The 12,120-nt window shown below is 41.1% G+C and overlaps 1 protein-coding gene across 1 annotated transcript in view; it reads left to right on the top strand.

Annotated features, from left to right (window-relative positions):
* The first annotated feature begins 3,108 nt into the window (after nt 1-3,108).
* The window catches only part of LNPEP (leucyl and cystinyl aminopeptidase), a 78,915-nt gene continuing 69,903 nt past the window's right edge, over nt 3,109-12,120 (top strand). The window contains exon 1 of the mRNA XM_033111220.1: nt 3,109-3,247. Within this exon, the coding sequence (XP_032967111.1) occupies nt 3,229-3,247 (19 nt within the window). The 5' untranslated portion in view covers nt 3,109-3,228. The remainder of the gene's footprint in view (nt 3,248-12,120) is intronic.

The following is a 12,120-nucleotide window of genomic DNA, read 5'->3' on the forward strand; positions in this document are numbered from 1 at the left end:
CCCTTTCATGCTATTTATTATATATTATAATTAGCCCTCCAAATGTTTGGTTTTCAAATATTAAATGGTAGAGAGCAAGGATTCTGCAAATAGTAAATGGATATAGTAGATAATATCACACTATCTCCTCTGATAAGAATAGTAACTTCATAATAACTTAAAGGTATTATGCCCTTAAACTAAAGAGGAAGTTCTGTGTAGGAGGATAGGCGGAGGTTAAAGACTGAAACATAATGGGTTTCAGTAGTGCAGTTGTTAAATTGTGTTCCCTCAAAGAAGCTTTGTGAAGTGAAATGTAAAATGGTATCCCCCTCAAAAACAAAACAAAATGCACAAAAAAACCAGAATAAAACAAAATTCATTATTATTCCTTTGAAAGTATGTATCCTGAATCATTTTAGTTTTGTATACTCTTTTATTTCCAATACAAAACCACAAGTCTTTAAAAGGTCCTTAATGTCTTTGAATGTGTGTGTGTGTGTGTGTGTGTGTGTGTGTGTGTGTTTAGGAATGGGAGGGATGGGAGGCAAGAAGTTGGCAAAGAGAAGATAAATTATTTGTCTCTGTCAAAGAAATCTCAGAAAGACATGATGATCCACCTATATTTACTAGTGCAATGGTGAAGCATTTTTACCACAAGTCTCTGCAGAAATGGAGTACTTAAGACAACCCACAAGATAATGTATTTCACACTTAAAAGCATAATAGACTAACTTACAGGTGAGGTGAGGTGAGATGTAACAAGCTGTGAAGTTTTAAGTACTGTACGTCTGATACCAAGTGCTTTGGCTGCAAAAATAACTCCAATGGAACATGACATGACCTAAAATACAGAGAAGGGCTTCTTATCTAAGCAATGCAATGTGTAGGGGTCCTTTTAACAAAACCAGTCCTGCATATACTATATAATATCTGAACACTGATGCAACAGCTCCTGTGGTTCACGTCCTGTTTTTGGTTCTTAAGTTCCTTGGGGGGTGGGGGAGCAGTAAAAGGTCTCTGATTATCTTATTTAACTCACACAGTGGGGAGAGAACAGCTTTGAGGTATCACATGATATAGACACCTCTGTATTGATCACAAACGCACCATTCAATATAGAGATGTTCTCTGGGTGTTCAATATTGCAAGTGAACTAGAACTCTAAATACCATTGCATCCATTCACATATTCATTCAAAAATTATTTGTTGCATCCTTATCCAGAGATTAGGCACTTAACCCTTAAAAAAGATGATGACTCTGCTGCCTTCACGGATCTTGCGGTCTTGAGAGGGAGGATGATAATAACCAAGCAGCGAACAAAAATATCGTTTTAGGGAGCAATGAACGCTGTAAGAAAATTAAGCAGTAGACCATGTTGGTACCTTTTTTCGATTGCGTGGTCAGGGAAGGGCTCTCTGCAGAGGTGACATTTGAGCTGAGACCTAAATGGCAAGAAGGAACCAACAGGCAAAGTGCCAGGCAGAAGTAACAGTTCTTGCACGAGGAATATGCAAGAGGAATGGTTAACAATGCTGGGTGGAACTTGGTTACTTCCAGGAACTGCAAGAAGCCCTTTGTGGCCAAAGAATCGTGAGCATGTGTAAGAGATGAAGTTCCAGAGTTGTTAAGTTTCACTTTTATAATTAAGTGCGATTGGTATTCATGGGAGGTTTTAAAGTGGAGTGGGAAGTGAGTGATTTAATACACTTGTCACTTAAAAATACAATATTACACTTCGATTTTACTTCTTCGAAACCTAATTTCTAATTCCCGCGCGGGTCAAACGACATCCCGGCTATCCCTTTTTGTCCTGGTTGTGCTCGCTGCCTGCTAGTTTGCACCCGACGCTCTGCGCCTGCTGTTGACAGCCTCAGAGGAGTGTGTGACAGTTGGCTAGAGCAGTGAGGCACAGCTGGAGCCAAGTTGCTGCAGGGGTCGGGTAGGCGGGAGAGAAGGGAGAGGGAGAGGAGGCGGTGGCAGCGCTTTGGGAGGGCCGCGCGGCCTTCGCCACGAGAGTGACGGCGATGCGCACACCCAGCAAGGGGTGAGGAAGAGGGGCCCCAACGATCCTTCCCGGGGCTCATGGGGCCCCTAGTTGCTCCATCCGGAAGGTTCGCACGGTCTGCCCGGATTTGACATTGGAAACAATGGTGGCTTGGGGCTGGAGGCAAAAGCGCGAGCGCTGGAGGGCGGGGGTAACTAAGGGAGTTTCTGCTTCTGAGGCCTAGTTCTGCGGGGTCTGGCGGAGAACCCCAGCGGCGGCACCCCCCGAGAACCTGAAGTGTTGATTTAGGGTTCGGCTCCAGCTGGCCTTCTGCCCACATCCTGCGGCGCCCGCGTCGCCCTGCGGCTCCAGCGCCGGGTTTTGTCATTCGCCTGCATGTGGAGGCCCCGCCCTACACCACTAGCCGGAGGACAGAAGCCCTGGGGCCTTCGGCCCCGCGGGGGTCCCCCCCCACCAACACTTGCGACCACTCTGCTTGGGCGGGCAGCCCTTCCGAGAAGGCCCACAGCGCTTTCACGTTCGGGGCTTGGGCAAGTGAGCTCCCCAGAGCCAGTCTCCCCAGGGAAACGAAGCTTCGCAATCCAGGGAGCGACCTTCACCTGCAGGCTCCTGCTCTGCCTTCAGATCTCAGCACCTCCCAGCGAGGCCTCTCCTCACCAAGCCATCCGAATTAGCGACCCACTCACTCTCCATCACATCACCCTGATTTAATGCGCAGCGGGGCATTTATTTCAGCCTTGTGTATCTTCTGTTTATTGTCTGTTTCTGGAATGTCCGCTCCACGGGGCAGTGACCGTGTTTTTCCGCCGCGATGCCTCGCTGAGACTCAGTGCCTGGGACCCTGCCCCGGAGGGAGGCAGTATGCCGTCACATTTGCTAAATGACTCAATGTCGTTCCAGGCTGAGACAGCGAGGCTGCCCTGCCTTGTGGGGGCGGGGCTTGTCCTGGCCCCGCCCTTGGACCAGCCCCCAGGTCTAACCAGCTCCTCCCACTCGTCTCCCTGGAATTGGCTTGGGGCTGTACCGTGCTTTTCCTCCTAGCCTCCCTCGCATTTCTGCAGCTGTCGCGAAAACCCGGAGCGGCGGAACCGCAGAGCGGCGGAGCGGAGCCCCCCCTCGCGGCACCTCCCCAACAGCCCTGGGCAGCAGTGCTGGGCATGCTCAGTCGGCAGGGCCGCTTCAGCGCTCGGAGTAGGAAGCTAGGGCGCTCCGGCTGTAAGGAGCCGCGGCGGGGGGAAAATGGAGCCCTTCACCAATGGTGAGTGGGCGGTCAGCTGTGCCGGGGTTCGGGCTCTCTGGGGCCCAGAGGACCGTGGCCAGATGTGACGCGAGGGGTTGGGTTGCAGTCTTCCCCATCGCGGGTTTTCTGCGAGGGTTTGGGGGCGGCGAAAGAGGACTGGGGGAGGCTGCTGGAGGCATCGGGGTGTGGGGGGGTGCCGGCAAGCGGCCGGCGCGGGGCTGGGGGCTGGTGTGAAGGTCAGCGCCTCCGCCTGCCCGGGGTAGGGGGGATCGTCCGGAGCGGCTGGACCAGACGCTCCGCTGCGCTGCCAGGTGGGCGAACGGCAAAGTTTGGGCTGCTGTGCGGAGAGGAGGGAAAGTTGGCAGCCCGGGTTTGCCCCCGGAGAAGGTGGTGTCTGCCGCCGCTCTCGGGCTGGAAGGGTTAAGCCGCGGCCCCTGCCAAACCCAACTTCTGTGCTGCGCTGGGAGCTGTCCCCCTGTCCTTCAGCGAGTTGCCGGCATGCCTTTTCCTAATAGAATGGGGTGGGGGTGGGGGGCTTGGCAGGTTAATTTAGTGGAAGAAAGGGAAACTTGGGGAAAGGCTTGCTTACTTCTGCTCGGTGCCAAGGAGGTGCCTGCCCGCATTGCCACCGTCCTGCTGCTGAGGCAGTCTGCAGGGCGTTCAAGCTTCCTTTTCCCGGCTTCCGATAAACATCAGTTTTTCAGTTGAAGGTTCATTAAATATCAAGGATCCCTCACGGTGATACCACAATGTGACTTGAAGAGTCAAAGCAGGACCCTGCAGGAATGCCCTGCAAAACAGCCACAACCCTTTACTGAACGGAGAGAATAAATCCCACCCTAGTTAAAACAATGGCTTTGTTTGGACCAGAAGTGCCGGAGTCACTATATAGGGAGGAGATGTCTTATCAATTTGCAGCATTGAGTATATGGATTCCCTTTAGGGATAGAAAGTAGGAGAACTGCCAGTAAGGGAGAATTCACACTTAAGTTAGAGAATTCATCTTCTAGTTGATGTGTTTTCTTGTGGGTGGTATGGTTACTTCAGATAGATAGTTTGTCATATAATAGAAGTCAAAGTCTACCCCTTTTGGGTAGGTTAGTTGCGACCCAAAAGACAGAGACATTGTCCACTATATTATATCCCAAACACCACCCAGACTTTGTTGTATGTTATGCCTCATTCATGGGCCTGCGGATTACTCATTATATTCTCATTACATTATTCATTGTGATTCACAAATGCTTTATTCTACTGCCATCTTCCTGTCTGTGATGTTTAATTAGGCTTAATGACAACTTTAATTCTGAATTTTCTTTCTCATTCACGTTCTATTTGTAACTATTAAGGTTCTAAGAAGAGTCTGGTAAAGTCACTAAGAATTAAGAAAGATTTGAATGGAAAGGAACCTTAGAAACCATATAGTACTCTAGTGTAAAATATGTTTAATACTAATCATTCGATCCTTTCAAATGATTATTCCAAGGCTTTTTCTTTGTTCTAGGTAGAATGCTTGGAGTTTCTATCTTTGTAGGATTTTAAGTGTGAAATTTCATCTAAATTAAAAAAAAAAAACAAAAAAATCCCCCAACAAGGCTGAGTCATCTGTTTGGTTAAGATCAGTGTTAGCTGATTTGGTGAACCTGTGTCTACAGAATTAAAGTACATTCTCACATCTTAAAATTGGGACCTTTTCTCCCCTCTTAGAATATTCTCCTCTAGATATGAATATTTTCAAATTGTCTCATTTTGGAGGGCAGTGGAAAAGTCCTACAGAAGAGAACAAAAAAAAAGCAATCCATCAACTTTCATGTAGGAAATTGGATTTCTAATCCTTTCCTATCTATCATCCTGATTTTCAGAGCCTGTGTTGGAGCCCATTTGGCAATGCATCATTTTGGTTAATGTATTAATCACTCCTTGGAGGCTTATCTAGCCTCCTTTAACAAGGAGAATAGGAACTACAACGTCTAAAGTTAACAAGAAATTAGCTCCTACCAGTTTGAGGTGTTTTTCAGGTTTAAGACGGACTAGTTTTTTTTTATTTCATAACTTTTGAAGGACAGGTGTAGAATTTTCTAGTGTCTTCAAACAGGAGATGGAATAGTGGAAAGTATGTCTATTTTGTACTTAATCCTTTTGAGTACAAAGGACATGTAGACTTAACTCTTCTCCCATAGGTTTGAGTGTTTTGGTGCAGATTATTTCATTATCCATAGAATTTATGATTGCAGGAATTATCAATCTGGGTATGGGTTTTTGTTACACATTCATTCTCTTTTACTAAAATCTTCACCACTTATACTTTTTCAAGACGGTTTTAGTAATTCAGGACCACATGTCTTTCAGTTAAAATCTTGTCAGTGGTTTCACCCTCTGACCTATACATTTGTAAAGTAGGCAAATTTAGTTTCTGTTTTGCCATTTTAGCTTTCAATTCTCATCTATCCCAGTAGAGCTTTTGGTTCTTTTCCTGTTAAAACTTGCTGCTGGTATGGCTCATTTTTCTTCCTTTGCCTGCTGATAATAGGCTTATTTAATGGTCATCCTGTTTTCCTTACCAGGTAACATATTGCTGTAACCCATTTAATATGCACATCTCCAGAAAAGGCTTCTAAGGAGGGACGTTAGTGTCAAGATTTCCCTTTTGGCTCAGGAGGTATTTTTGGTCTTGCCCTTGGGAGGGACTGCTGACTGTTACACTGAAGACTGGATATCCATTCTGGCTTTGGGGTCTTTGGTGACTTTTTTTGTGGGGAGAGAGATGTGCTGCACCAGTCCTCAAGATTAATTTAACAGAATTATGTCCTGTTTGGCAGGTAGAGGTGAAACTATTAGGAAGTAGCGATTTAAGTATTACCAAAAAACAAACAAAAGTTATGGCAACTCTCTAGGTCCTTAGATAGATGTACTAGATTAGGACAAGTAATTGTTTGATGACTGTTTAGATTTATTTGTCCTTATGCAGGGTTACAATATTTCAGAGTAACTTAAATTCTTATTAAGGAATGTAAATACCAGAGCTCACCCTCAATTGAGGTCTGAGGTTGTTGGGCCTAGGGATTTGTGACTTCATTTTGAGGATGTTAGAAGTATTCACCAGAGGGGAGCAAATTCAGGATTTGGAAGCATATTGACGGAGAAAGACTCCCCTCTCTCTCTCTCTCTCTATCTCTCTCTCGCTCTCTCTCTCTCTCTCTCTCGCTCTCTTTCTCTCTCTCTCTCTCTCTATTTCTCCCTTTTTTCTGGTTTGTGGTATGGCTTCAAGTAAATCCAGAGGGTGAAAAAGCATTGATTTTTTGAAGTCCCAGAACTGAAAACATAATTTAAACGGTTTGTCAATTGTTTTCATATGAACTAAGCCCCCAGAAAACACTTCAGTACTACAGCCTGTTACATAATCAAGTGAGGGAGACTCTTATAAAACTATTTTTGTTTTTGTTTTCAGATTGGTATCCAATTGAAAATATTTCCCAACTTCTAAAATGAGAAGCCTGGATAACAAATTAGATATTCATGGTTGTAAGGCAGTATGGAATTGTGATTTCATCTTTTTATCTTACAAATAACAATTGTCCTATAGTATGCATTTCTTTAAAATAATTTTTTAGCATTATCTGTCAAAAATGTGAGCTTGCAAGGATGACAGGCAAATTCGTGAAGCGTTCCATATTTTTCCCAATAAATTAAAAAAAAAAACCATGAAAAAAAAATTGTGAGCTTACCACATGTTGTTTATATATACTTTTGTTCTATGATAAATTACCACTTGAAAGAAAACCTTAAAAAATGGAAGACTAGTTTCTTTCTATGTGATGGAATATAAGTTAAATTCTGTTTTTAATCCTTCTGTCTTTTTTGTTTCAGTTTAGGGAAATAGGAACTATAAGAATAGTATGTTAACATCATTTAATAGTCTAAGATTGAGGCTATAACTGGAACCCAATTCAGTTTTTACCTGGAAAGCAGTGGTGGAAAAGTTCTTTGTGCTTTACTTAACAATCTCCAAGAAAGAGCGTCTTGAGACAAGATAAACAGACAGCATACTTTAGATTCAATTAAAATCAATGATTATCATTTATATGTAGGTGATCCTTGAAAACTCAGCCTGATAGGCAGAGATTTTTAAAATGGTCATACCTTGAGCCTTACAAGTCTTTGGCTCAGAAATGAGCCTAGTTTGGGGAGCAGGAAACTGTTCTATGAGGTGGAAAGATAGAATCAGGGTTGGAAAGGAGAGGTAGGTGGATCTGGTTGGACAAAAGAAATTGAGGGCTGAAGGGATGAATGAGTTAAGACTAGCCTTTGGAGGCCCTGGAAGTTAGACAGAAAACCTTTTCCACGAGTTTAATCGTACTATGTATTTCTCTCTTTCATAGTCAGATAATTCATAGTGACTTGTAAATTAGGACTGTTCACTCCCCTGAATGTTTTAGATTTCAAGAAAAAAAAAATACGGAGAGGACTGTAGAGCCATTGACCTTGTGGGATCATCATGATAGGAATCACTATTCTTTATTGCCTGGTTTTCCTTCACTTTTCTACTGACGCTTATGGTTGAACAATGCGTCAATTAAATTTTTTTAAAATTCCAACCTTAGCATCTAAATTAGGAGGAAACCAGTTCATTTGCCAAATAAAGAAAATTCAGGCTTCTAAGGGAGTTTGAAAAAACCGTGGAGAATCAAGCCAACTGTAGAAGATCCTTTGAAGTTCTTCTCTTTTAAGAGTATTTCCTTAATGGAGATCTTCCTGGGCATTTCTCCCACATATTACAAGAATGCAGTCACCTACACAAAACTCAAGCCAATTGTCTGGACTTCTGTAGATTGGGGGGCTGGATGGTCCAAAGTCTTCTCCAATCCCCTGGGCTATTGCGGGAGGCCAAGCCAATGACCTGGGATAAAGGCAGTAAAAGAAGGCTTCCTGATATTTCTGTGGGAGAGAGCTTTATGAGCTGGAAGAACAGGAGAAAGGGAAGTGCAGTGAGAAGCGGTACCTCTGTGAGTTGGGTGTGCTCCTTTCCTTCCTGGACCTCACAGCAATGATAATGAGGGCTGTGTGGTAGTATTTCTCAGACAACTGCCCCGGGTGTCATTTGGTGTCCTACAGGAACTTTCTGGTGGGCAAGAAGGCTTTGGCCATAGTTTTTCTCACAGCTGGAACTGTTATTTTATAAAGTTTCAAACAGTTGTTAAAATATTCATCACCTCTATAACATCACACCATTCCAGGGTTCTTGTCAGAGGAAAAAATACATGGAGATTAGTGAGAGTGTTTGAGGAGAGCTAAATGTTGAAAAGATCTTTCTTTAGGTTGGTATTAGTAGTGTGATTTGAAGACTGAAGTAGGGTAATACTTGTCTAGTTTCTTCTTGCCCCATAATTGTCAAAAGGGCCTCAATGGTTAAGTAAGGGGGGTCTGCTGCGGCGCTTGGGGCTTGGTGGGAGGAACTCGTGTGTCCCAGATTTTATCAAGAGTCCATGAGTTTGGGATGGTTCTGCCTTATACACATCAGCAGTAGTTTCTCTGCTTTTTAAACCAAGTGCTAAGTATCTAACCCTTTGGGCCCCTGACATTGTCCTTACAGTATCTAGATTGGGTGGCTAAACTAAGAAAACAATTCAGACTGAGCAGAGTATTGGGTGTTGGTGGGAATAAGAAGTGCATTGCTCTTTAAAACAGCAGACTCACTTCCATACAGAGGCTTGGTAATGTTCCAGCTGGAGGAAGCACACAGAAAAAGAATTGAATGTGGAAAGGAGGTTCTAGTCTGACTTGGGGATTAGATAATATGTGTGTTGAGTTAGATTGAAATTAGCAAACATTCACTAAAATGTGGCTAGTTTTGTTTGAATGCAGTTGTTCATTGTAGTTGGGTGCATAGTTCTGTTTTCATTCATTGCTGATTTGCGAAATACCATTGAGATAAAGACTTGAAGAATTCATGCATGCAAGCTTTTGGCAGATCATCAAATGACAATGACAAATGGTAGGAAAAAATGTGGTTACAAGCCCAGATTTTTGGATAATCATCACTATTTTTTAACAAATGGGTTAATGATAATCAAAGTGATCCTCAGTAAGTTGTAAATTGATGGCAAAGTTTTTGCTATAGAGATTTAAGACTATCATTTGCTTGTGTTTTATCAGTCTGATGGAAAAGTATTTCAGAGAATTGTCAGCAAATTAATTCTTTGTTCAAATCCATCTGAGATCAAGTCTAGCAATTATATTCATTTACCAATTGAGGTATTTTCTAACTCATAAGCATTCTGTATACATTGAAGGTTTCTTGTAAATTTCTTTTGCAGATCTCATTCAGTAATAAATAGTCTTTGTTAAATGATTTGCAGGTACTCGTTATGCCTCATGCCATTTTCATTTTAAATAAAGAATTATCATAGGTTAAGATTCTTTTGAAACTATATCCAGATAATTGATGGAATTAAAAGTAAACTTTTTAGCTTTAGATCTTAGAAAGGTGTTTGCCGCTTTATAGATTTGCATGAGAGATGAATGGGCATAAATATATACTCATCGTTGACAGTTTCAATTGCTTTTTATACCTGAGTCTTTCTGAGAGGTACCCTGAGGATTGTCCAGGACTGTGGAACTTGTGTTATGAGGAAAGATTTTTAAAAGTATTGTATAAGATAAAGATTATAAATTTGATTGGAGGATGAGTTTGTTACAGATATAAACATTAGGGTAAATAATTTATCCTAGAAAAGGAAAAGAAAGTTGAAAATTAAGCTGAAATATCCCATGAAGAAATTTCCCCATGAAGATATTGTCTAAGTTTTAAGTGAAAAAAATGACATACCTTTATGTGAATTCTAATAATTGTCATAATGATAAATATAAGGACAAAGGAACCAAATGATCTCAGCATTCTGTATTATCTATATTCTTTAGTCCATGGAATGTTATGTTTCACTTGCTAACTTGATGCTTTGTAGTTGTCCTCTGGCCAGAATTTTGACTAGAGTATTTTCTCAGTGGAATCTGCAATGTTTTTGAATGCTGGTTGTTCAGCAGAACTAAATAGTTATTATTAGAACTTTGTACATTATTGCAAATTTTATATTTTCTCTTGGTTCTGTATTAATTCCATTGTGGATAACAACCAGAGAAAATACAGATATACATATATATGTATATGTGTGTGTGTATATATATATTTGTATATATTGTGTATGTGTGTGTATGGAATATATTGTACAAAAAATTTTTTTAGCAGATGAATGCTTTGGGCTCAATTCTGTTTTATTGAAAGCAGATAATACTGTTATTCAGATCTATTCATTATTTATTCTTTTTTTTGGTTATTTTCCCATTTTTTAAAAAAATTTTGAATTTCTTCCTTTTTATATCATGCTAATAGTTTTTCTTTATTTCTTATCTTTATCACTAAGACCTAAAATAGAACAAGCCAAAATTAGTTTTCCATGTCTCCTTGCTCCATTCTTCTGTTGGAGAGTCAGGAGTGATGGTCAGAGAAGTATAGAGCGAATATTTTAATTCAAATTCTTCTTACCATTTTAAACTGCCTCAATTAACAAGTTATTTTTTAAATTTCTTTTTGATATGTCCCCACTTATCTCTTTTAAAAAAGGTAATAGTTTTAAAAAAGATGCCCACCTCAAATAAATTAAAATATGCCTTCACTGTATGCTAACTTGTGCCACGCTGTGTTCTTAAAACTGGAGCACAGATATGAATGTAGCATGGTCTCTGCCCTTGAGGAGATTATAGTCCAGCAGAATTAATTTGTTGAAAAGGTATACAAACATACAAAATAGTGCATTCTCTTCGAAAATTGTCAGGCTTCAAGAAGCACAGATCCCATCTCACATCACTTTTTTAAAGATGCATTTGGTTTTGTACTTTTATTTTTTCATTTTGGAGATCTACGCATGAATCTGTCTTATTTTGTAAGACTACTGCATAGTGTAATAGAGAAGAGCAGTTCAGACTGCTGCTTTCAAATCCTAACTCCTCACTCACTAGCTCTGTGATTCTTATTTAAGGAGATTACCAAGATGTTTTACTATCTTTAGTTAAAAAACTAAAATGTGCACAGAAATGGAAACTTTTTCTGATATTAGCTGAGGGCTAAGATAGATGGTGGTTTGACATATTCCAGCCATAGTGAGATTTTTAAAATAGAGTAACAAATGGTATTTCTTTCTTGTTTCTTGTTTACTAAATGTTTGAGGCCAGTATAGGAGGATTCTTTCCATTTCATATTTAATGATTATTATGTATCTGTAACACTTTCAGGGAAGTGTTGCTTAAGAGTAGAGGAACTATTCATTTCTACATCTAATTTAATTCTGGCGTAGATGTTTTTTTCTGGTTCGTTTAAGCAAATGTAATATGCAGCACCTCATTATTCATACAAGTAGAACTTGTTTCAGTCTTAGATCAGGTATTAAATATATTTTGCCTGTTAGGTGGGTGTGAAATAGTTAGGAATTTAAGACCAAAGGGGACAGTGTTAACATGAAGATATAGAATAAGGTTACTTCATTAACTGGTAACAAGGCCTGTGTTTCATAGGTGTCAGGCATGCAAACAACATGTCTGTGTTTAAATTCATACCTATTTTGCTATGTTTCCTCCTAGGAAGCTTAATAAGAAGCTAGTTTTCCTAGTGAATTTGTGTTTCTGCTAGTGGCTGTGACCCCCTTACTTTATTATTAGTTTTGCTGAAGGATTGTAACTTGGCAGCCGCTTTTGGCTCTGAGAATCTGTTAGGGATCATGGCATTGACCTCCTTACCTCCACCCTACCAGGAATCTCTGGAACTTTTTTTCCCCCCTCGCAAAGACAATAGTTCTAAAACACAGAAGGTAGTGGTTTGGGCCAAGTCGCAATGTGAAGAC

This window comes from Rhinolophus ferrumequinum, chromosome 7 (assembly GCF_004115265.2).
Source record: "Rhinolophus ferrumequinum isolate MPI-CBG mRhiFer1 chromosome 7, mRhiFer1_v1.p, whole genome shotgun sequence".
NCBI classification, from domain to species: domain Eukaryota; kingdom Metazoa; phylum Chordata; class Mammalia; order Chiroptera; family Rhinolophidae; genus Rhinolophus; species Rhinolophus ferrumequinum.